At 43.6% G+C, this 23,050-nt stretch overlaps 1 protein-coding gene across 2 annotated transcripts in view; it reads right to left on the bottom strand.

Moving 5' to 3' along the window:
- Positions 1-746: 746 nt before the first annotated feature.
- The window catches only part of POLA2 (DNA polymerase alpha 2, accessory subunit), a 60,825-nt gene continuing 38,521 nt past the window's right edge, over positions 747-23,050 (bottom strand). For both annotated transcript variants that reach the window (XM_044269674.1, XM_044269673.1), the window contains exons 10-19: positions 20,224-20,286; positions 16,982-17,024; positions 12,618-12,742; positions 12,497-12,535; positions 12,265-12,338; positions 11,960-12,068; positions 10,917-11,023; positions 9,934-9,996; positions 7,090-7,216; positions 747-2,513 (exon numbers count right to left, since the gene is read on the bottom strand). In XM_044269674.1, coding sequence (XP_044125609.1) covers positions 2,364-2,513; positions 7,090-7,216; positions 9,934-9,996; positions 10,917-11,023; positions 11,960-12,068; positions 12,265-12,338; positions 12,497-12,535; positions 12,618-12,742; positions 16,982-17,024; positions 20,224-20,286 — 900 coding nt within the window. In that variant the 3' untranslated portion in view covers positions 747-2,363. The remainder of the gene's footprint in view (positions 2,514-7,089; positions 7,217-9,933; positions 9,997-10,916; positions 11,024-11,959; positions 12,069-12,264; positions 12,339-12,496; positions 12,536-12,617; positions 12,743-16,981; positions 17,025-20,223; positions 20,287-23,050) is intronic.

The raw sequence follows: 23,050 nt of genomic DNA, 5'->3' as shown, positions 1-23,050 counted from the left end.
GGGGTGCCATGTCAGCTGCTGGTGTTGGTCCACTGTGTTTTATCAAGGGCAGGGTCAATGCAGCCGCTATCAGGAAATTTTGGAGCACTTCATGCTTCCATCTGCTGAAAAGCTTTATGGAGATGAAGATGTCATTTTTCAGCACGACCTGGCACCTGCTCACAGCGCCAAAACCACTGGTAAATGGTTTACTGACCATGGCATTACTGGGCTCAATTGGCCTGCCAACTCTCCTGACCTGACCCCCATAGAGAATCTGTGGGATATTGGGAAGAGAAAGTTGAGAGACGCAAGACCCAACACTCTGGATGAGCTTAAGGCCGCTATCGAAGCCTCCTGGGCCTCCATAACACCTCAGCAGTGCCAGAGGCTGATTGCCTCCATGCCACGCCGCATTGAAGCCGTCATTTCTGCAAAAGGATTCCCGACCAAGTATTGAGTGCAGAACTGAACATCATTATTTGAAGGTTGACTTTTTTTGTATTAAAAACACTTTTCTTTTATTGGTCGGATGAAATATGCTAATTTTTTTAGATAGGAAATTTGGGTTTTCATGAGCTGTATGCCAAAATCATCAATATTAAAAACAATAAAAGGCTTGAACTACTTCAGTTGTGTGTAATGAATCTAAAATATATGAAAGTCTAATGTTTATCAGTACATTACAGAAAATAATGAACTTTATCACAATATGCTAATTTTTTTAGAAGGACCTGTATATGCATGCACAGGTCTTCTAATGTGTATTAAAAACCTATAAGTATACCCCCTGTCCACCTTATAAATACAGCAAACTTATGTTTTATAACCTGAAGTAATTGCTCTTCTTTCTGCCAAGGGGCAGCGTTTCAGCTTTACTTGTGCCCAGCCAGCTGCGCCCCAACCGCCTTTTGAAGAGCCGCCCAGCTCATCAATATTCACTTTACTGGGCGGCTTCTGCTGTCCCAGACGTTCCAAGATCCTGCGCATGCCCAGTAGAAGGCTATGGGATCCATGCATATATAGATAGATAATTATGCTTATTGGGCCTGTCAGTGTCCCTTTAAGCAAATATTCCCTTGGGCCAGATTCACACATCCACATTCTGTTCGTATTTAGGGACGAGCGAACTTCCAGTTTTGAAGTTCGGTTATGTGATTAATTGGGTTATGGATTCAGTTACCACGGACCATATCACAATTCCATGACTGCGTGCCTTTAGAGGCATTCTGTCATAATAAAAGTCTATGGCCCCCATAATGTCTCAAAAGGCATTCAGTTATGCGTTCCGTCATGGAAATGCATTATGGATTCCGTTACCATGAACCATAACGCAATTCAGCATATACCCAAACTTTAAATTTTGAAGTTTGCTCATCCCTAGTCATGTTATCAGTCATGGCCTTACCGCAAGTTTCACTGACAGATCCCTATGATGTTGTGAGTTTTCCATCTAGGATGCAGTGATTTCAGGTCAGTTAAACCTACTGTCAGGCCCTGGCACACACGAGAAATACAGACGGATAACATGACCGGAACATGGAACTGTGGTTTAAGCCGTAGTATCTAAGCGAGCCTTAGGGTACAGTCACATAGAGCTGCAGGGAGATCTGCTTCAAAACCTTGGTCAAAAAACTGTGTGGCCGTACCCTTAAAGGGGCTGTCCAAGTTATTTTTATTGATGAGCTATCCTCAGGATGGGTTATCAGATCGGTGGGTGTTCGACACCCCACAGATCAGCTGGTTGAAGAGAAGGCACGTGCCGTGCCATCGCAGCCTTCACTTCATTGTTTAATTGCTCGTCATTGCAACAGCAACGGTGAGCGGGTGTAATTACACAAAGCCGTATTCAAGTGTATAGGAAAGGAAAGACGAATTCTGGTCACTATGGCCATCAAATTTTTTTCTTCAAAAGTCTTTATACACAACACTCCCACATTATGGGAGATTTTTCAAAACTAGTGCAAAAAAACAAAACATAAAAAAACAAGAAAAGCCAAAAATCAGTGAGATTCTAGCTTTCGTTTTTCTAGCTGGCCTCCATCGCCAAATGTTCCTCTTTCCCTTTGCACTTAATAAATCTCCTCCACTATGCATGGAAAGCAGCCGCTATGAGAAGCTCCTGCTGGTACTGTTTAGCTCTGGGCCAACATGTGGAATAGCTCATGCATGTAATACAACACAGGAAGAAGAGGACCTGCGGATTCTCTCATCCCTTGCAAAGACCCACGCGTTTTTCTGTTCCGATCATGTGGTCACCTGGTCTGGTATATTGAGGGTCAGACACCTCTTCTGGCCATGCACATACTTCATTCCTATAATTTTTCCAGTCAGTTTTAGTAAAATAAACTCTATTTTCTGAAAATATTCTGATGTATTTCATGTTAAATTTTAACAACTTGAGCAGATATACAAGGAGATTTCCTTTCTGCTGTGCCAGTCTTCTCCTTTTTCACCAAAAATCGGGCGTACGTTCCTCCCACCATTCCTTTTGTTAGACGGCCTGGATTAATGCAAATGCAGCCGGAGATATCCTATAGGGATGGAGAAAAACATTACTTCAAAGTCTACAGTAAAATATAAAAGAATGCCTAAAGACAGGGTTGTGAATATTTTTATGAAAACACGACATGTTAGGATATGGTGTTTTTCTGGCATTTGTAGCCTTCTAAACATAAATCGCAAAAAAACACTTGAACGAGATGTCACAAATTTTTTGAAGAAACATTTTTTACATGCAGTTTAAGGCTACTTTCGCACTGGCGTTTTGGCTTTCCGTTTGCGAGATCCGTTCAGGGCTCTCACAAGCGTCCAAAACAGATCAGTTTTGCCCTAATGCATTCTGAATGGAAAAGTATCCGCTCAGAATGCATCATATATGAAATCCGCTCATCTCTAAGGGCTCTTTCACACCTGCGTTCTTGTCTTCCGGCATAGAGTTCCGTCGTCGGGGCTCTATGCCGGAAGAATCCTGATCAGTTTTATCCTAATGCATTCTGAATGGAGTGAAATCCGTTCAGGATGCATCAGGATGTCTTCAGTTCCGGAACGGAACGTTTTTTGGCCGGAGAAAATACCGCTGCATGCGGCGCTTTTTGCTCCGGCCAAAAATCCTGAAGACTTGCCACAAGGCCGGATCCGGAATTAATGCCCATTGAAAGGCATTGATCCGGATGCAGCCTTAAGCTAAACGTCGTTTCGTCGCATTCCCGGATCCGACGTTTAGCTTTTTCTGAATGGTTACCATGGCTGCCGGGACGCTAAAGTCCTGGCAGCCATGGTAAAGTGTTGTGGGGAGCAGTATACTTACCGTCCGTGCGGCTCCCGGGGCGCTCCAGAGTGACGTCAGGGCGCCCCACGCGCATGGATGACGTGATCGCATGGCACGTCATCCATGCGCATGGGGCGCTCTGACGTCATTCTGGAGCGCCCTGGGAGCCGCACGGACTGTAAGTATACTGCTCCCCCGCTCCTACTATGGCAACCAGGACTTGAATAGCGTCCTGGCTGCCATAGTAACACTGAACGCATTTTGAAGACGAATCCGTCTTCAAATGCTTTCAGTTCACTTGCGTTTTTCCGGATCCGGCGTGTAATTCCGGCAAGTGGAGTACACGCCGGATCCGGACAACGCAAGTGTGAAAGAGGCCTAAAAATAACACAAAGACGTTGGCATACAGTATGTACTGTAAGCAAATGTTTATTCCAATATCAGTTATTTGGAGACGTTCACAGCTCAAGCTCTTAGGATATGTTCACACAACAGATTTTGCCGCCGCAAGAAAAGACATGTCCTTTCCTGGTGTGATGTCCGGATGGATGTAGCTGTAAGCCGCAGCAGGTGTCCATTCACAGTTTGCCTCCGATCAGTCTCCATTCGGCTCTAGAGGCGTACACCAAAATACTGCCCGCACAGTTTTTCTGTCTGCTTGACGAAGCAGAGCCAAACGGATCTGTCCTGGCACACAATGTAAGTCAATGGGGACGGATCCCTTTTCTCTGACACAATAGAAAACAGATCCATATCCCACTGACTTTCAAGGGAGTTCATGACGGATCAGTCATGGCTATGTTACAGATAATACAAACGGATCCATTCATGGCGGATGCATGCGGTTGTATTATTGTAACTGATCTGTTTTTACAGATCCATGACAGATCAGCCCAAAACGCGAGTGTGAAAGTAGCCTAAAAACACAAAGCTGGGTCATAAACAAAGTTTTGCCTCCAGCTTTCCAATTATCTCACTACGAGTTACACCTAGTTTTTTTTTTTTGGGCACTTTCATGTGCATTTATTTTTATGCAGCAAGCTGAAACAATTATGTTTTTTTAGGGTGTTTTTCATCCCCTCCTACACAAAAATTCGACAAAAATAAATAAATAAAAATAATGAATAAACACTTTTTTAAGCAGTTAAAATAGTCCAGAGCAACTTTGTGTGTAAGGCCCGTTTCACACGGGCGTTGCGGATTGGGGCCGGATGCGTTCAGGGAAAATGGTGTGATTTTGACACTAAAACAAGTCAGTGAGAAAAATCGGCATGTTTGGTACTCAGACCCGAAGTTCACAGAAGTTCAGGTTAGGTGTTGTATAGATTTTATTATTTTCCCTTATAAACATGGTTATAAAAGGGAAAATAATAGCATTCTTAATACAGAATGCATAATACAATAGGGGTTAAAAATAAAATAAAAGATAATTTAACTCCCCTTAATCGCGCAGCCCGGCTTCTCTTTTGTCTTCTTTGAGAAATAGGACCCTTGATGACGTCACTGCGCTCATTACATGATCTTTTACCATGGTGATGGATCATGTGATGAGCGCAGTGACATCAAAGGTCCTTTTCCTGTGCACAGCAAAGAAGAAGACAGAAGAGATGCCGGCTGCGCGATCGAGTGGATTAAAGGTGTTATATTATTTTTTTATATTTTTTTTAACCCCTCCAGCCCTATTGTACTATGCATTCTGTATTAAGAATGCTATTATTTTCCCTTATAACCATGTTATAAGGGAAAATAATAATGATCAGGTCCCCATCCCGATTGTCTCCTAGCAACCGTGCGGGGGGGGGGGGGGGATGCGGATGCTTTGGACTTTCACGCAGCCCCATTCACTTCTATGGGGCCTGCGTTGCGTGAAAAACGCAGAATATAGAACATGCTGCGATTTTCACGCAACGCACAAGTGATGTGTAAAAATCCCCCCTCGTGTACACAGCCCCATAGAAATGAATGGGTCCGGATTAAGTGCGGGTGCAATGCGTTCACGTCACGCATTGCACCCACGCAGAAAACTCACAGCAGAGTTCCCACAGCAGATCCACACCAAAAAAACGCATGCGTTACTTGCCGTTTTTGGTGTGGATGAGATGCAGATTTTCCGCAGATCTCAAACAAAATGACTTGCTGCAGATTTCTAAGGCGGGTTTCACACAAGCAAGTTGTACACTCCGCACTCTGTGTGAGTATAAGACACCTTCTGTCCTCTCAGCAGCGAGGGGTCACATAGCATCATAAATCAATATAATGCTATGTAACCCATAAAGGTCTGGAATGTATTGGATAATGCGGTCAGTGTTATTCAATACATTCCAGAACTGTAAGGGTTACATAGCATCATAAATCAATATAATGTTATAGAACCCTGTCAGTGCTGAGAGGTCAGGACGGGAGCTACTACATACTGATGCTGCGGGTCTGGACGGTGACACTCTCTCATGTGAAACCAGCCTAAATCCATACGGCAGGTCAATTTCATCATGGAAAAAAAAAAAATGCAAAGTGTACATGAGATTTTTCTAAATCACATACACTTTACTGGTATTGTATTATGCAGTTTTTCTCACACGTAAATCCGCACAAAAAAAAAAAAAAAAAAAGTAATTCGCACAACAAGCAAGTACCCTAATGGTGCTTTAACAAGGATTTTGCTGCAGAGAATTCCTGCAACTGAAAATCAGTTCCATTCACCTTAATAAAGCTTGCAGAATTCCATGTGCTTTCTGCCAAAACAACCCCATTTGGATGAATGTAATTGATTTTCTGCAACAAAATTCGATACATGTGAAGGCACCCCAAGGGTGGTTGCCCACAATGCAGATTACACACAGTTTTTCTGTGCGGGAACAAACCCCATAGCATAATACATTACCAGCAAAGTGAGTAAGATTTGCCAAATCTGAGGGACACTTAGCGTTTTTCCTTAGGTGTGGAAATAGATCTCTTGTGCGGATTTTAAAATCTGCAGCATGTCAACTGTTTGTGCGAGTCTGCACCTTCTGTAGAGTGGTTTTCCCTATAGACGTCAATGGGGTTTATATGAAAAGATAAACTGCACTAAAGTAATAAAAATGCACCAACGTTTTGGAGCAGATTTCATGCGGATTTTCTGCGCACAAATCTGCACTATGTGCAGGCACCCTAAAGGTGGGCTGAGCAGTATATGGCCAGATGCACGCGTTGCAGAATATGTGCAGATTCCCGTGCGAAAAAACTAGAAAACGCAGCGTATTACAGTACTAGCATGTGAGATTAGAAGTGTATGAGATTACACTCATCTCATGTACACTTTGCGGATTTTCTCAGTGCAGAAATTGACTGTCCGTGCTGTTTTCTAACTTAACAGCATGTCAATTACATTTGCAGGTTTTAAATGCGGATTTCACCCTTTTCAATGGAAGGGCGAGATCTGTGGCAAAACCACATGAAAAACCGCTTTTAGACATTGCGGATATGCTGCAGAAACGCACACAAATCCTCACGGAAATTAGTGCAGATCTTATGGGCGTTCAGACACCCCCATGTGCAGGTAGCCTAAGGGTTTCTCAATGAAGGAGGTCTGATGTCATCCAACTACCACACAATATGAGAAGTACTAGCAAGATCTGAAAAAAAATAAAAAAAAAGCTGTTTGTTCTGCACCATGAATCAAATTCCTGCTGGTCAGAAAAAATGTTCTTCACATCATAGATACTAGGATTCTCATCAGTTAGCTAGAATATTTAGATGTGTACCGCAATGTGCAAAATTGTCCCAACGTGACTGCTCAAAGGGGGTAACTTAAAAGATGGAGTGTCCCTTTAAATCAGGAACAACACCATTAAACTGACCTTGATGAAAAAGCGGAGTTCTGAGGGGATAATAAAGACATCTGGAGTGACTGGCATGATTGCGTAGTTATAATGTGCTTCATAGTCAATGTTAATCTCTTCATGTGGAGGATATAAAGGATAGTAGCTGAAAAACAAACTTTGTTAGTAGTAAAGACGGCAAAAATACAAAAGTGTTGCAGTGGTCTTCATATTGTAATCTCTTTTTTGATCAACTCTAAGGCCCCTTGCAGATGAGCGTGTCTGGATGAGTTGCGAATGCGTTCAGTGAAAAATGCGCGATTTCGCAGGCTGTCATTCAGTTTTGCCTGCGATTGCGTTCAGTTTTTATCGCGTGAGTGCAATGCGTTTTGATGCATTTTGCACGTGCGTGATAAAAAACTGAATGTATACAAACAACATCTTTTAGCAACCATCCATGAAAAACGCATCGCATCCGCACTTGATTGCCAGCATTGCGTGAAAATTTCTGAATATAGAACATGCTGCGATTTTCACACAACGCACAAGTGATGTGTGAAAATCACCACTCATGTACACCGCCCCATTGAAATGAATGGGTCCGGATTTCGTGCAGGTGCTATGCCTTCACGTCATGCATTGCACCCGCGCGGAATTCTCACTCGTGTGAAAGGCGCCTAAAAGGTCACAATACACAGAGGCGTTTTGCAGATTGATGTTAAAAAAACACAACAAAACAGTTGGAAGGAACGTTATGATACGGACACAAAATGGAGGCAGCAAAAGTTATAGAGTTGTACAAACTGTTTTGTTTAAATACATCCCGTAGTTAAAGGGGTTATCTACTTTTATAGTATTTTATGTCACCTATTGACTATAGGGATGAGCAAACTCTCCTGCATAACAGAAACCGGATGGATCCTCTAAAGGCACTCAGTCATTGAATTGAGTTATGTTCTGTGGTAACTGAATCCATAATGCAATTCAGCTTAAACCCAAACCTCAAAAACTGAAGTTCGCTCATCCCTACTTACTATATGTTATGTACTGTTTTCACTGCATAAATTACTGTAGTTTCCGCTTTATAAGACGCACTCCCCTACTGTAGTACCGTATGTATAGCATTAAGACGGCGCAGACCGGCAGCTCCCTCGGTCATGCGCCGCCTGCCTGTTCATTCATAAAGTGAAATAAGCAGGCAGGCGGCGCATGAGGAGGGAGCTGCCGGTCTGCGCCGTCTTAATGCTATACATATGGTACTACGGTAAGGAACAGAATAGTGCTGTATACATTTAGATATAGATAGGATTTATTGTACTAAACAGTTGCGGGGCCTGGTGTATTAGAGTAGAGTCACTGCACCGGGCCCCACCATGAGTGTCTCCGCCTCCTCCCTCCACACTGATGCATCTGATGGGGGATCTGTAGATGACACTTATGGGAATCTGTGGAAGACACAAGTGTCATCCACAGATTTCCCCCCTTCCCAATAACAGTGCGTCACCCACAGACCACCATTAGTTTAAAACCTAACAAAAGCACACCTTTTGGTTCAAAATATCTTTTTCTTATTTTCCTCCTCAAAAACCTAGGTGCATCTTATCATCAGGTGCACCTTATAAAGCAAAAAATACGGTACCCTTATTCCAGATTACGGGTTTGTAGCTTGTTTCTTGCTCCCATCCTCCTCAGACGTAAATAATGGCTGTGCTTCTCGCAGGCCTTTCATGACGTAATATACAGGATACCTTGCTCCAGCCAACCATTAATTCAGCGTTGTGGCCCGCTGTTACTGCTGAGACTCTCGGGAAGCGTCCTGAGCATACTCTGTCATACAACTCTGCTTTCTCCTGTGTCCTCTTGCCTCATGACTTGGACTGCACATACGCTGGTGGAAGAGTCTTGCACATGCCCAATGAATTACTGCTCAGCTTCTTTACATGCAGCTTTTGAGGCAGAAGTTTTACTGTGCACTCCCCCTAGGAGGCGTTGGGAGTGTGCACAGTGAAACAAATGCCCCAGAAGCTGCATATAAAGAAGCCGACCAGGAGTACAATGGGCATTCGCAGGACACTTCCACCAGCGTCTGCAGTCCAAGTGATGAGGCAAGAGGACACAGGAAGTAGAGTTGTATAACACAGAGTATGTGCAGGACGTTTCCAACTAGTCTGCACAGTAACATGAAGGATGGGAGCTGCACAGCCAAATAAATGGGTGGGGTAAGCTAGGCATCCTAGGTATATAAACTTGAACGGAAAGGAAGAAAGATCCAGCACCTTGTTTTTCTTGCTTGACGTTTATTCCACAAACCAAATGTACAGCGGTGATAGAAACCTCCAAAAATAAGCCCCAGTACGGTCTACATGTTTCGAACCAGATGGTTCTTAATCATTAATCAGGTCATGATTAAGAACCATCTGGTTCGAAACATGTAGACCGTACTGGGGCTTATTTTTGGAGGTTTCTATCACCGCTGTACATTTGGTTTGTGGAATAAACGTCAAGCAAGAAAAACAAGGTGCTGGATCTTTCTTCCTTTCCGTTCAAGTTTATATGCTTGGGTCTCATCCCATCCGTGCACTCTTAAAACTGTTGATGCAGGTGAGCTGGACTTTTACTATTATTTATCCTAGGTATATGTCATATGAATGGACTGCGAAAAGCGCAGCCACCGTTTACATCTAAAGATGCTACAAACCAGGAATTAGGAAGATAGATAATTTGCACAATGGAAGCAGTACATACCGTATAGTAAGGCGACATAAAAGTGGCCCAATGCTTTAAGATTAACTCTACTAAACCGCAAGTTTACTTTATTAATTGTGCACTTACAATAAACAAATTGCTTTATCCAACTATCCACATGAAGAGGAATTCACTCACCTCCGCTGAATCAGGATATGTTTGAGGATTCGGCTAAATCTGTCTGGAGCTCCTGCAATACCACTGCAATTAAGATATAAAAATGTACAACTATTTAAACCAAGCACTTATCCACAATTATTATCTACTATATAATTTACAATCAAAGGGGGTTCTCCATTCGTTTAATAAAACCTGGTCTTCTAAACTGTGGAAGAAAGATTGTTAATATTTACATGTTCCTCGCTCCGCTAATGCCTCCATCCCCACTGCACTGACATAGGCTGCAGGCCCTTCTGCCTGGGTCCTGACCAAAATGTGTGCACTTCTTTTCCTGTTCACCTACATAGTAGTAAATTCAGCTGAAGAGGAAAAGCAGCTCACACATCCGGTCGGGACATGGGAAGAAGAGCTTGCAACTTGTGTGAATCCAGCAGGGACTAAGGCATCTAAATGATCTTTCTTCCACAGGTTAGAAGAAAGAACAGTTTTTATTAAAAGTCCGAAGAACCCCTGTGATCATCCTTAAGTGTACATATACTGAGAAATGCGCCTCTGTCCACCAACAGATGTATACAATAATGAACAGGTCCTATTTTTATTATAAACGCAGATGATGGTAATTGGACAAAATTAGAGATTATGTACACACCCATAAAGCTCTGTACAACCTACAAGTCACATGGGGCCCTCATACCGCCATATTCCTTGTGAATCAGACATTTAAAAAGTTGTCGATGTTCTATCGTATACCATATCACAGAGACTCAGTGGCGGAGTAAACAAGGCAGAATAGCTCTGCTGTCTGCATGAGGCTTTATAGGCAATAGATTTCTGACAGCAAATGTCATTTTAATTAGTGGGCTCCAATGATCTAATGTTTTCAAGCATCCCCCATTTTACCACAAAATACTGGGAATCATAGCTGTCAGGCGGAATTATCTTTTTGTTGACAGCCACCAATGCCCAGCTTAACAAGAGCAATGTGATGGTTGAACCAGTACCTGCTGATCTCCTCTGCACCCATGTGAAAGAGCAAGTCTGTGGATGTAAATCCCACTGCTACACCACTGACAGACAAGGTGCAAGGATCTGCCACAAAGTGCACTCTCTGGGGGAACAAAAAGAAGAAATTAAATTATTAAAGTAACAACTCACGCAGAACACAACCAACCGCAGCCAGAGGAAGACCAACCGCTCCGCTCCTCACCATCTGAGGTTAGTATTTTAGGTTATAGATGACACACATACAACATGCTTTGCAGTCTACATTACATGAACCTGTATACCTTTGTAGTTTCTCTTTTCTTGTCAAAACAAACAAACAAACCACACATTTCCATACGAAACAGATGAGAATACCTTCTGAAATATGCATCTAATGTAATTGTGTGTCTAAGGCTGTAAAGGGGCTGTCCGGGCTTTTAATATTGATTGCCTATCCCCAGGATAGGTCATCAATATCAGATTGGCGGGGATGTCGCTGTATGAAGAGATGACACCCTTCCTGCTCGCTGCTACTTTGCCATAGACCACAGCAGCAAGCAGGAAGAAAGGAGACCGTACGTGTTCACTACGCGTGCCATCTGCTCATACAGCTGATCGACAGGGGTCAGACACCCAGCACCCCCGCCAATCTAATATTGATTACCTTTCCTAGTCATACGGCACAAAAAACATTTCTGTAGCTTCAAACCCTACTGTCTGTGTACAGTCCATTTGGCTTACTTAATTGTGGGAATTAAAAATTAATGGAGTCGACTCATCAGGTAAACCCCTGACCATATGCCCTAGGATGTATGGACAGCAAAGCGGTGCAGAGGGGAGTAGCTTCTGCTCTGACCGCTATTCCTTGCGCCCCTACCCCACAACATGCCCAGTGCTCCTTTTCTCCTGACATGATGTCCGAGAATGGTTGGAAACCCCCATACAAGATGGTAGACTGGTTCTTCCAAAAATCAGCAGGCTAGGCCGTCGTTCATCTGATGCGCACAAGCACATTTAGATAGCATATATCTATTTTTTTATACAATGGGATAGTATTCACCGGTTTATCTTCCTTAGCGGTCTCATAGCAGCTAAAAGGAGGCTGAGGGTAGACAGGATCGTGGTGAACATCTCGGACAGACGGCACAAACACCAAATGGGAACCAGATCTGGTGAAAAATATAAAAGTGTAAAAAAAAAAATAAAAAAAATAAAATGGTAACTTAAAATGGCCTCAGAACATGCATGCACATGTGCTGATGCTACTTATAGCGAGTGCATTTTTGAATAGTCAATTTTTTTTTTTTTTTTTTTTTTTAAATAAGATCCTTATTTCCACAGTATGCGGTCTCTAGCATCACTTACGGCCGTGTTCCTTCAATGATCATTTTCAGGCAAGATTTAAACACCTCTTCAAACGTCACCGTCAGCTGCAAGCTCTGAAAACAGAAAAAAATAAATAAAATACTACTAAAGGATTCTTAGGCCATTTAGAATGGGCCCCAAAGGCATCCCTGGGATGAGTATTTTTATTTTTAGTAACACTAGTAATAACACTAGTAGTACTATTAGTTATATGGAATACGGAAGATTTTACCTCAACCTGCTCATGTTTCGAATCCAAAAAGGGGCCAAGCTGAAAGGCATACAGAAAGCACATAAGATGTCACATACATGCAGGTTTATATGGAATGTAATTGCTAGTTCTTTGATCTAACCAGAATGCAGACATCTGGACGGTCTCTATTAATAACATCCACCAGATCCTTTAGGGCATCATAAGTGATGGTGTCCGATGTGGTGAACGGTCCACAGGCTGCAATTATCATCTGTTGAGGGCAATCTGCAGAGAATAAGATTATATAAAAGGTTATTGTCGAGGAGGGGGCATAATATCTGGGACGTCTCCCATAAAGATGGGGTTGGCTGTTACATTTGTCTAAAACCAATAACAAAACAAACCAGTTATGTGTTAGCGAATAACAAAAGCCAAAAAATAAAAAAGTGCTGATCTCATCTCTAGAGTGCAACCCATTATTTGTAAATGATTATGTTCTGATACACAAGTGACAGACTGGTTCTGGAAATCAGGCCATGCACTTTCAATAGCTGTCGGCCAAACCATGGTTCTGCTGTCAGCGATCTCTCCAGACACATACACACCTGAGTCAGCAGGAAGAGAGGAGAAAGCAGTCAAGTGTATACATATGGTCCTATTTACTACATGGTGACCAACAGTAGTCCCCACATTCTGTCCAGAATTAAGAAATGGTCTGCACAGTCCTAGGGCTCATGCACACGACAATTATTGTTATGCGGTCCGTTTTTCATGGATCCGTATCTGATCTTTTATTTTCTCTAAGTCCTCTTCCATTCCTTTATTCCACAAAACATACCCTTTCCAATCCACAAAAAAAAACAGATCACATACGGATAACAGTAACTTATTAATTATCAAACATGAGCAATATGGGCTGGGCATAGCATTTCTACAGTATGGATCCGCAAAATACGGATGAAATATGGATGTGTTCCGTGTGCATTCCATATTTTTTGCAGACCCGTTGACTTGAATGGGGCCTCAGACCGCGATTTGCAGACATTAGGACATGCACTACTTTTTTGCGGAACGGAAATACAGAAACAGAATGCACACGGAGTACCTTCCGTTGTTTTTGCAGACCCATTGAAGTGAATCGTTCCGCATACGGTCCGCAAAAATACCAAAACAGAATGGAAGCGGAAAGAAATACTTTTGCGTGCATTAGTCCTTACTAGGATCAGTCTAAATTATCCATGGATATCCAACACCAAGGTCAACTTTCTTGCACTACTCTGGAAAAATGAAATCTGCACTGCGATTGGCTGCTATATGCAATAAAGAAGGCCACTGTACCTGTCAAGGTCCCCTTACATGGGACAATTCAGCAGATTGTCAGGAAGGAAGCTATCAGCACCCTTAGGGGCTAGAGCGACTCCTTCTCCCCTGTGCTGCTGAGGACAGTACCGCAGCCTAGTATCAATAAATGTAAAATCCCGGTATTGTATCGACACTGGGACAAAAGTATTGATATTTCGATACGCGCAACAACCATAGTCTGCACAAACGACCATATTACCCAGGGATTTTTGTTAGGTTCTTACCACTAGTGGCAATTTGTAAATCAGAGCTCCGCTATTATTTCATTACCTGTTCTGGAAAGATGTGCTGTGATTGGTTGCTATGGACAACACAACCTTTTTGTATTAATAAGTGATGTAAATGAACTGTCGTGTAATGCCAGCGTTGACTAAGGGTCCATTTAGACAAATGTACAGTGGGGCAAAAAAGTATTTAGTCAGCCACCAATTGTGCAAGTTCTCCCACTGGAAAATAAGCATTTGGTCAATAACAAAAATTCATCTTTGTTATATACCCTTTGTTGGCAATGACAGATGTCAAACATTTTCTGTAAGTCTTCACAAGGTTTTCACACACTGTTGCTTGTATTTTGGCCCATTCCTCCATGCAGATCTCCTCTAGAGCAGTGATGTTTTGGGGCTGTCGCTGGGCAGCACAGACTTTCAACTCCCTCCAAAGGTTTTCTATGGGGTTGAGATCTGGAGGCTGGCTAGGCCACTCCAGGACTTTGTAAGAAGCATTTCAAAGCCACTCCTTCGTTGCCCGGGCGGTGTGGTTGGGATCATGGTCATGCTGAAAGACCCAGCCACATTTCATCTTCAATGCCCTTGCTGATGGAAGGAGGTTTTCACTCAAAATCTCACGATACATGGCCCCATTCATTCCTTCCTTTACACGGATCAGTCGTCCTGGTCCCTTTGCAGAAAAACAGCCCCAAAGCATGATGTTTCCAGCCCCATGCTTCACAGTAGGTATGGTGTTCTTTGGATGCAACTCAGAATTCTTTCTCCTCCAAACACGACGAGTTGAGTTTTTACCAAAAAGTTCTACTTTGGTTTCATCTGACCGTATGACATTCTCCTAATCCTCTTCTGGATCATCCAAAAGCTCTCGAGCAAACTTCAGACGGGCTGGACATGTACTGGCTTAAGCAGGGGGAGACGTCTGGCACTGCAGGATTTGAGTCCCTGGCAGCGTAGTGAGTTACTGATGGTAGCCTTTGTTACTTTGGTCCCAGCTCTCTGCAGGTCATTCACTAAGTCCCCCGTGTGGTTCTGGGATATTTGCTCACAATTCTTGTGATCATTTTGAGCCCACAGGGTGAGATCTTGCGTGGAGCCCCAGATCGATGGAGATTATCAGTGGTCTTGTATGTCTTCCATTTTCTAATAATTGCTCCCACAGTTGATTTCTTCACACCAAGCTGCTTGCCTATCGCAGATTCAGTCTTCCCAGTCTGGTGCAGGTCTACAATTTTGTTTCTGGTGTCCTTCGACAGCTCTTTGGTCTTGGAGTGTGACTGAGGTTTTGGACAGGTGACTTTTATACTGATAAGTTCAAACAGGTGCCATTAATACAGGTAACGAGTGGAGGACAGAGGAGCCTCTTCTAGAAGAAGTTACAGGTCTGTGAGAGCCAGAAATCTTGCTTGTTTGTAGGTGACCAAATACTTATTTTACCGAGGAATTTACCAATTAATTCATTAGAAATCCTACAATGTGATTTCCTGTATTCTTTCCCCCAATTCTCTCATAGTTGTAGTGTATTTATGATGAAAATTACAGGCCTCATATTTTTAAGTGGGAGAACTTGCACAATTGGTGGCTGACTAAACACTTTTTTGCCCCACAGCAAGTGCTGCGGACAGTAGTGCACGGGCACCAGCCGTGTGCACTCCATTTGCGGACTCACTGACTTGAAACGGTCTGTTATCAACAAAATATGGCAAATGAACCCGAAAGCCCACAAAAGCGCTTCCGATCTGTGCCAACATTCCGCAAAAGTTAGATGTCCCATCCGTTTCCATATCTTGAAGATTGCGGACAAGTTAAAGTGTCCGAATCCACAAAAAAAAAAAAAAGCACATACAGCTGGAGCCTGTGCATTGCGGCCTGCAATTTGCGGTTCGCTGCTCAGGGCACTTAGGTTCATCTGAATGGACCCCCAACAATACTACCATGGACACTTTAGATGGGTCCATTGTTGTATCTGAGGTTTCAGCATTCACCACCCATGAACAATAGGTTTCACCGTCTGATTAATAATATAGTTACAAATAGTCATATTGTGATGTAATCTTTTTCTCTGTGGGGCAGGTTTATTAATTAGCCTACTCTAGACTTCTTAAAACTGTCTAGTGAGGAACAAACAGTATGTCAAACACAATCATGCTTTTTTTAGTCCCATGTTTTAGTTTTCAGACATTTTTATTGTTTTTGTTCAAAAACAATTAAATGGGGGGGGGGGGGGGATTCTTGCTGCTTTAGTTCCCACTCATGTGATTGCTGCAGCCAACCCCTGGCCTCAGCTGTCACTTCTGTATGAATAGCATGTGAATGGCAGTGTTAGGCTGCAGTGGTCATGTGAACAACGAATGGTACATCACTGCTGCAGGTATGGCAGACACCAAAGCAAAGGGGATATTTAAAGGTGTTATCCGATATCTAAAATATTCCCCCCAATGCCCGGACCCCTTTGATGGATTATACTTACCTGCTCCCCGTCATCCGTTTGCTGTGGATCCCTGCATGGCCGCCACTGCATCTTGCCGCTGGTCCCAATCGCGGCCTGCTGTTGACTTCGCCGCCGCCGCCCCCCCCACCAGATTTTTTTATCCGAGCGACATGAGATGCAGTGGCGGCTGTGCAGCGGGATCCGGAGCGACTGGGGTGCAGGTCAGTATAATCTATACAAGGGGACTGGGCATTGGGGGTGATATTTTAGATATTGAATAACCCCTTTAAACTCTTTCCGGACACAGTCTATTTTTAAATTTTTATTTTTTGTACACCTCATCATAAATCAGGCACAGCATCTAGCAGCGCGTCTGGTTATCATGGCCTGGCTTATGCCACGAGGCTATGATAAATCTGACCCAACATGTATTTTTTAGCATATCTATGGGCTCTCGCCTGCGTACGTTCACCATTATCAAACCAATTTTCACAGTAAATATCTTACCTTCAAAATCAATGTTTGGCTGATAGAAGGGAAGTGGGACTCCCTAAAGGACAATGAAATAAAAGATCAGTGAGAGGAAATTGTTCTGGGTAACCCAGCTCACAGTTAAAGCAACATGCAGCACTGAGGTAGTTAACAGGAAGGAAGAGTAATATTTAACTCAGAGACTAAAGGGGTTGCCCAGCCTAGGACAAAAAATAAAAATAAAAAATATATAAGTCACCTGGTCCTGTGACCAATCAAGAGGAACAGGGCAGTGACAAGGGATTTTATATATATATTTTTTTAATTGTGCACAAGTTATTATGGCTGGTGTTGTCGGATCCTGGCAGGTCAGAAGAGTGGACATGAACTCTTTAAGCACAATGTCATCCAATGCGCCCTAGGGACAGTTGAAATATACTTGGCTATAAAGTGACTTTTTGTATTTAGGTTTGTCAATAGCTTTGGATAAATGTGCAATTATCCACTTCACTTACTTACTCATTTACTGCCCATGAATTATAGCCTTTCCAAAACCAATCGGACCAACTGTACAATCATTAAAGGGGTTGGCCACTTTCTGGCTACTGTTGACCAATGTGTATATGTAAGATGATTATATGGCACTTACTAACATAACCTTTGTTGATATTCTGGGGCATTTTCTATATTTTATTAGGCATGTCCCTTGATGGCCAAGTCATTTGTGCTGTCCATACAGAGGTCCTGTCCATAAGATGGCTGCTGATGGAGGGTCATGTCACCAGGCAGATCACCTCCTCTGTTCAAATGCACTAAACTCCTAACGTGGCAGGCGCAGTGTAAGTGCAGTGTGTGTGAATGGAGGAGGCAAAGTCATGTGACTAGTCACGTGACCCTTCTATGCAGACAGATGATTTGCCTGACAAGTGGACATGGCTTATGAAATATGTCAAACAGCACAGAATAACACAGGCTATTATTAGTGCCATAGTCCTCTTTACATGCCAGAAAGTGGACAACTCCTTGAATATGACACTCATAGTGTCCATACCATTCTTCATTCATGGCAGAAGGATGCAATAAAGCATACAATCAGGGGCTATGAAAATAATTTTTCCTTTTCTATATTATAGATGGGGCTTAGTTAGAAATATCATGTAATCGAAGGGTATATGAATGTTTTACTTTGTGTACCTTCTATGTAATACATTTAAAGCGAACCTGTCACATCTGACGGCCTATCAGAGCAGGATATGACAGAGGGAAGAAACTTGATCTCTTTGGGTAAAAAGCAGAGTAAGGGCTCTTTCACACGAGCGGATCCCGTGCGGGAATAATTGTCTTCAGTCATGTAAAAGATACCTAAATCCTGACTCTTAGGAGAGACAGTGAGTCCTGACTAGCCTGCCCACACATGATGATTGAGCGTACATGTAAGGCCGTCAATCATGGTCAGGATTTACTCTGCTTTTCACTCATAAATGCTGCTCCAAATCATATAAAGCCACATAATACAGAGCAGCTTCTCTCCCACAATCACATCCTGAGCTCAGACAGGTTCTCTAACCCTTTTAGGACCAAGCCATTTTTCCCCCTTTCTGCCTAGGCAATTTTTAGCAAATCTGACCAGTGTCACTTTATGTGGTAATAACTTTAAAATGCTTTTACTTATCCAGGCCATTCTGAGATTGTTTTCTTGTCACATATTGTACTTCATGACAGTGGTAATATTGAGTCAAAAAAATGTTTTTATTTATTGAAAAAAATTGAAAATTTAAAAATTTCAATTTCTCTACTTTTAATAAAAGATAGTAATAACTCCGAAAATAGTTACTACTTTACATTCCCCATATGTCTACTTCATGTTTGGATCATGCCATTTTATATTTTTATGTGAATGCCATTTTATTTTTTGGGGACGTTAGAAGGCTTAGAAGCAAATCTTGAAATTTTTCAGAACATTTCCAAAACCCACTTTTTTAAGGACCAGTTCAGGTCTGAAGTCACTTTGTGAGGCTTACATAATAGAAACCACCCAAAAAAGGACCCCATTTTAGAAACTACACCCATCAAGGTATTCAAAACTGATTTTACTAACTTTGTTAACCCTTTAGGTGTTCCACAAGATTTAATGGAAAATAGAGATAACATTTCAAATTTTCACTTTTTTGGCAGATTTTCCATTTGAATCCATTTTTTCCAGTAACAAACCAAGGGTTAACAGCCAAACAAAACAGAAACACCCCATATGTGGTCGTAAACTGCTGTACGGGCAAACGGCATTGCACAGAAGGAGAGGAACGCCATATGGTTTTTTGGAAAGCAGATTTCACTGGGATAATTTTAAGCTGCCATGTCACATTTCAAAACCCCCCTGATGCACCCCTAGAGTAAAAAATAAATAAAAAAAACCTGCTGTTTTGGCAGTTTTTATTTTTTGTTATTTACAATGTTCATCTGACAGGTTAGATCATGTGGTATTTTTATAGAGCAGGTTGTTACGGACACGACAATACCAAATATGTATACTTTTTTTATTTATGTTTTACACAAACAGCATTTTTTAATATAAAAAATAAATCAATGTTTCAGTGTCTCCATAGTCTGAGCCAGCGGTCAGCAACCTTCGGCACTCCAGCTGCTGTGAAACTACAATTCCCAGCATGCTCCAGTCATTTCTATGGGGGTTTGGAGAAGAACAGAGTAAGTATGCATGCTGGGAGTTGTAGTTTCACAACACCTGAAGTGACGGAGGTTGCCTACACCTGGTCTGAGCCATAGTTTTTTTTTTTTTTGGGGGGGGGGGGGGGCAATTGTCTTAGGTAGGGGCTCATTTTTTGCAGGATGAAGCGACGGTGGTTAGATTGGTACTATTTTGGGGGCATATGCCTTTTTGATCGCTTGGTGTTGCACTTTTAGTGATTAAAAACTGTGCTAACAAAAAACATTTTACAATTTTTTTTTGACGGTGTTCACCTGTTACTTGAAACCTAAATGTTTTTCATTTCTATAGCTATTTTTTTTTTTTTACTTTCTTTTCAACCGATGGCTGCTTCCTCCCAGCAGTGCTGGGGTTAATGTGCCGGCATCTGTGATTTCATCGATTCCGGCGCATACAGCAGGGGTCCGACTATCCATGCCTGCCGGACCCCTGCCGTGGATCGGGCGGGTGCAGCTACTGCACCCACCCAATCAGCACGCTGTACATATACGGCGCTGGGCGTTAAGGGGTTAAATGAAACAAAGTCAATAAAAAATACATCATTGCACATACAAACCTCATACAGTTTTGAAGCAACAAATTTTCTTCCAGTGCTGTTTGTCCCTTCCATTACTACAACCTGAAACAGAAAAGACACTTAGAGACTGAGTAGGAAATGATGTATTAATATTAGTAAAGTGTTATGAGATGATAGGACTTGCCCACTAGGAAATTGGTATAATAATTTGCCTATGTGTGCCACAAACTGGGCCAATATTTGGTTTTCGGAGAATTTTTTTTTTTTTTTAACTGGTTTCCTATAGATCATCAGTATCTGATCAATGGGGGTCCCACATCCGCTGCCCAGCTGTCTGAGAAGGCACCGGCCCTCACAATAGCTCAGCAGCAGTCTCTCAGCTTACCAAGAACAGTGGCAGTGCTTGGTATCGCAGCTCAGCCCCATTCACTACAATGGTGCTGAGTAGGGATGAGCGAATCGACTTCAGATAAAACATCTTAAGTCGATTCACATAAAACTTTGTTTTGATACTGTGCAGAGCGAGCGCTCCGTACTGTATTAAAATGTATTCTCTCTGATGAGCCGAAGTACTACTTGGAACCGAACCAGAGTTTGGGAAATGTTTTTTTTACAGTAAAAAAAACGAGATTTTTGTATAACTTACCAGTAAAATCTCTTTCTCGCTCTTTCCTTGGGGGACACAGAAGACCTTGGGTATAGCTCATCTCCATAGGAGGCGTGACACTAAGTGAAGACTGTTAAGCCCCTCCTCCACAGCTATACCCTCAGCCTGGAGAGAGAGACTGCCAGTTGCGTGTCCAAGTAGTGAGAAAAGGCAAAGTCCAAAAGTGGAACCAACAAGTAAAACAAACTCGGAAACCGTGTAAAGAAAAAACAAGAATGGGTGGGTGCTGTGTCCCCCAAGGAAAGAGCGAGAAAGAGATTTTACTGGTAAGTTATACAAAAATCTCGTTTTCTCGCCCAGTTTCCTTGGGGGACACAGAAGACCTTGGGACGTTCAATAGCAGTCCAAGAGGGGAGGGACCACAGCACCAAGGCGAAGCACCCGAAGGCATCAAGAAACCACCGCCTGCAGACCAGGCGGCCCAAGGCAGCATACGCTGAAGCCCGAGTATGCACCCTGTAGAACTTGGTAAGGTGTGCAAGGAAGACAGTGACCGCCTTGCACAAATGCATGGCCGAAGCCTAATGCCTCTGACCCAGGAGGAACCGACAGCTCTGGTGAAATGAACGGTGACACCAAAAGCAGAACCCTGCCCTTGGTGCGGCAACCACAGCAATAGCCACTCTGAGAAAGTGGAGGAAAGCCACCCTGGATGCCGTCAACCCTTTGCGCGGACCTCCTGGAAACACAAGAGGCCGAACGTAGACAAGAGTCGGAGATCTCCAAGTAAAAACGGCAAGGCCCAAACAACGTCCAAATCGGTGAAGTGTCCGTTCCCGGGGGTGGGAAGGAGAGGACGACTGCCTCGACGAAATGAAAGACAAACACCACCTTCAGAAGGAAGGAAGAGACAGAATGGAGAACAGCCCTGTCCTGGGGAAAGACAGAAGGCTCGGAACAAGAAGGGCCGCCACTCAGGCACCCGTCAGAGACACGATGGCTACAGAAACACAACCGTACAGGACAGAAGGAGTAGAGAGAACCTCTGTAACGGCTCCAAGTGAAAGATTGGAGCGCCAAGAGCCCAGTATGTAGTTCCCAGGGCGGTACCGGAGGGCAGTACAAAGGAACCCAAGAGCCGCTCCACGGAAGAAGGTCCAGACAGGCCCAGAGGGCCGGGGAACGCTGAAAGAGGAAGGGCAGCGCTGACACCTGATACTTCAAGCGACAGAGTCCCAGTCCCAGGTCCAGGCCGGACTGGAGAAAGACAGAACCATGGAGAGAGAAAAGGTAGAGTGGGGGAACGCCCAGCTTCCCACAGAACCCCAGGTAAAAACCTAAGTCCTACAACAGATCCTGGACGAAACACGGCCAGGAGCGAACACTAGCGAGCCCACTAGAGTCGCCTGGGCAAGAGGGTGAAAACCCAATGATCAGGCGCAGACCAGTAACACGGGTAGAACGGTCGGTAGAACTGGTCCCGCCGGCCCCCGAGCAAAGTTGTCCCGTATCCACCCGGAGTGGGGGAGCAGAAGGACAAACGGACAGGAACCGAAGGGTCCGCCCAGCAACCGCCAGATGCCAGGACAAGACAGGCTAAAGCCCAAGCCGATGTAGTCACCACAGGAAGACGGACTACAGTCCCGGTGTGGGAGATCTAAAGACAATCTTGACCAAATGGTAGTCCTCCCAAGTTACCGAGAAGGTAAGTCCATAGCAGAAACATTGCCTAGAATTGAAAAAAAAAAAAAACAAAAAAAAAAAAACCCAATCTGCACCCAGCGGGAGGACAGAACGCCGTAGACCCGGTAACTAGGTACACAGCTAGTACAGCCAGTGTGGACAAGGGGGACTCAAAGGGAACACCAGTACCATCCACATGAACAACCATGCTCTCCCCAGAGGGAAGGGCAGTGAAGGAACAGCCTCTGAAGCGTGGCCGGAACAGAAGCCACATCGGAGTGATCTGTACCGAGTGGGAGCCAAACAGAACCGGTGAGAAAAGGCAGTCGAGACAGAGGCCGGCATAGGAGTGGGCAACAGAGAAGCCATAGGACAGCTCAAAAGCAGAACACCGCTACACTGAGACGCCCGGTTCACCGCCTTGAATACCCTGAAGAACCCAAGGCGGAGGTCCTCCGGACCTGGGTAGGCGAGCACCCAAGAGAAGTTGGGTGACCTTCCCAAGAAGAGCAGCCCGAACCTGGTAGCAGATCAGACTGAAGCACCGAGGGCGCCAACCGGAAAGAATCATACCAC

This window comes from Bufo gargarizans, chromosome 10 (genome assembly GCF_014858855.1).
Source record: "Bufo gargarizans isolate SCDJY-AF-19 chromosome 10, ASM1485885v1, whole genome shotgun sequence".
NCBI lineage: Eukaryota > Metazoa > Chordata > Amphibia > Anura > Bufonidae > Bufo > Bufo gargarizans.
Note: the sequence above shows the minus strand (reverse complement) of the source record. Positions and strands in the feature narration are given on the sequence as shown.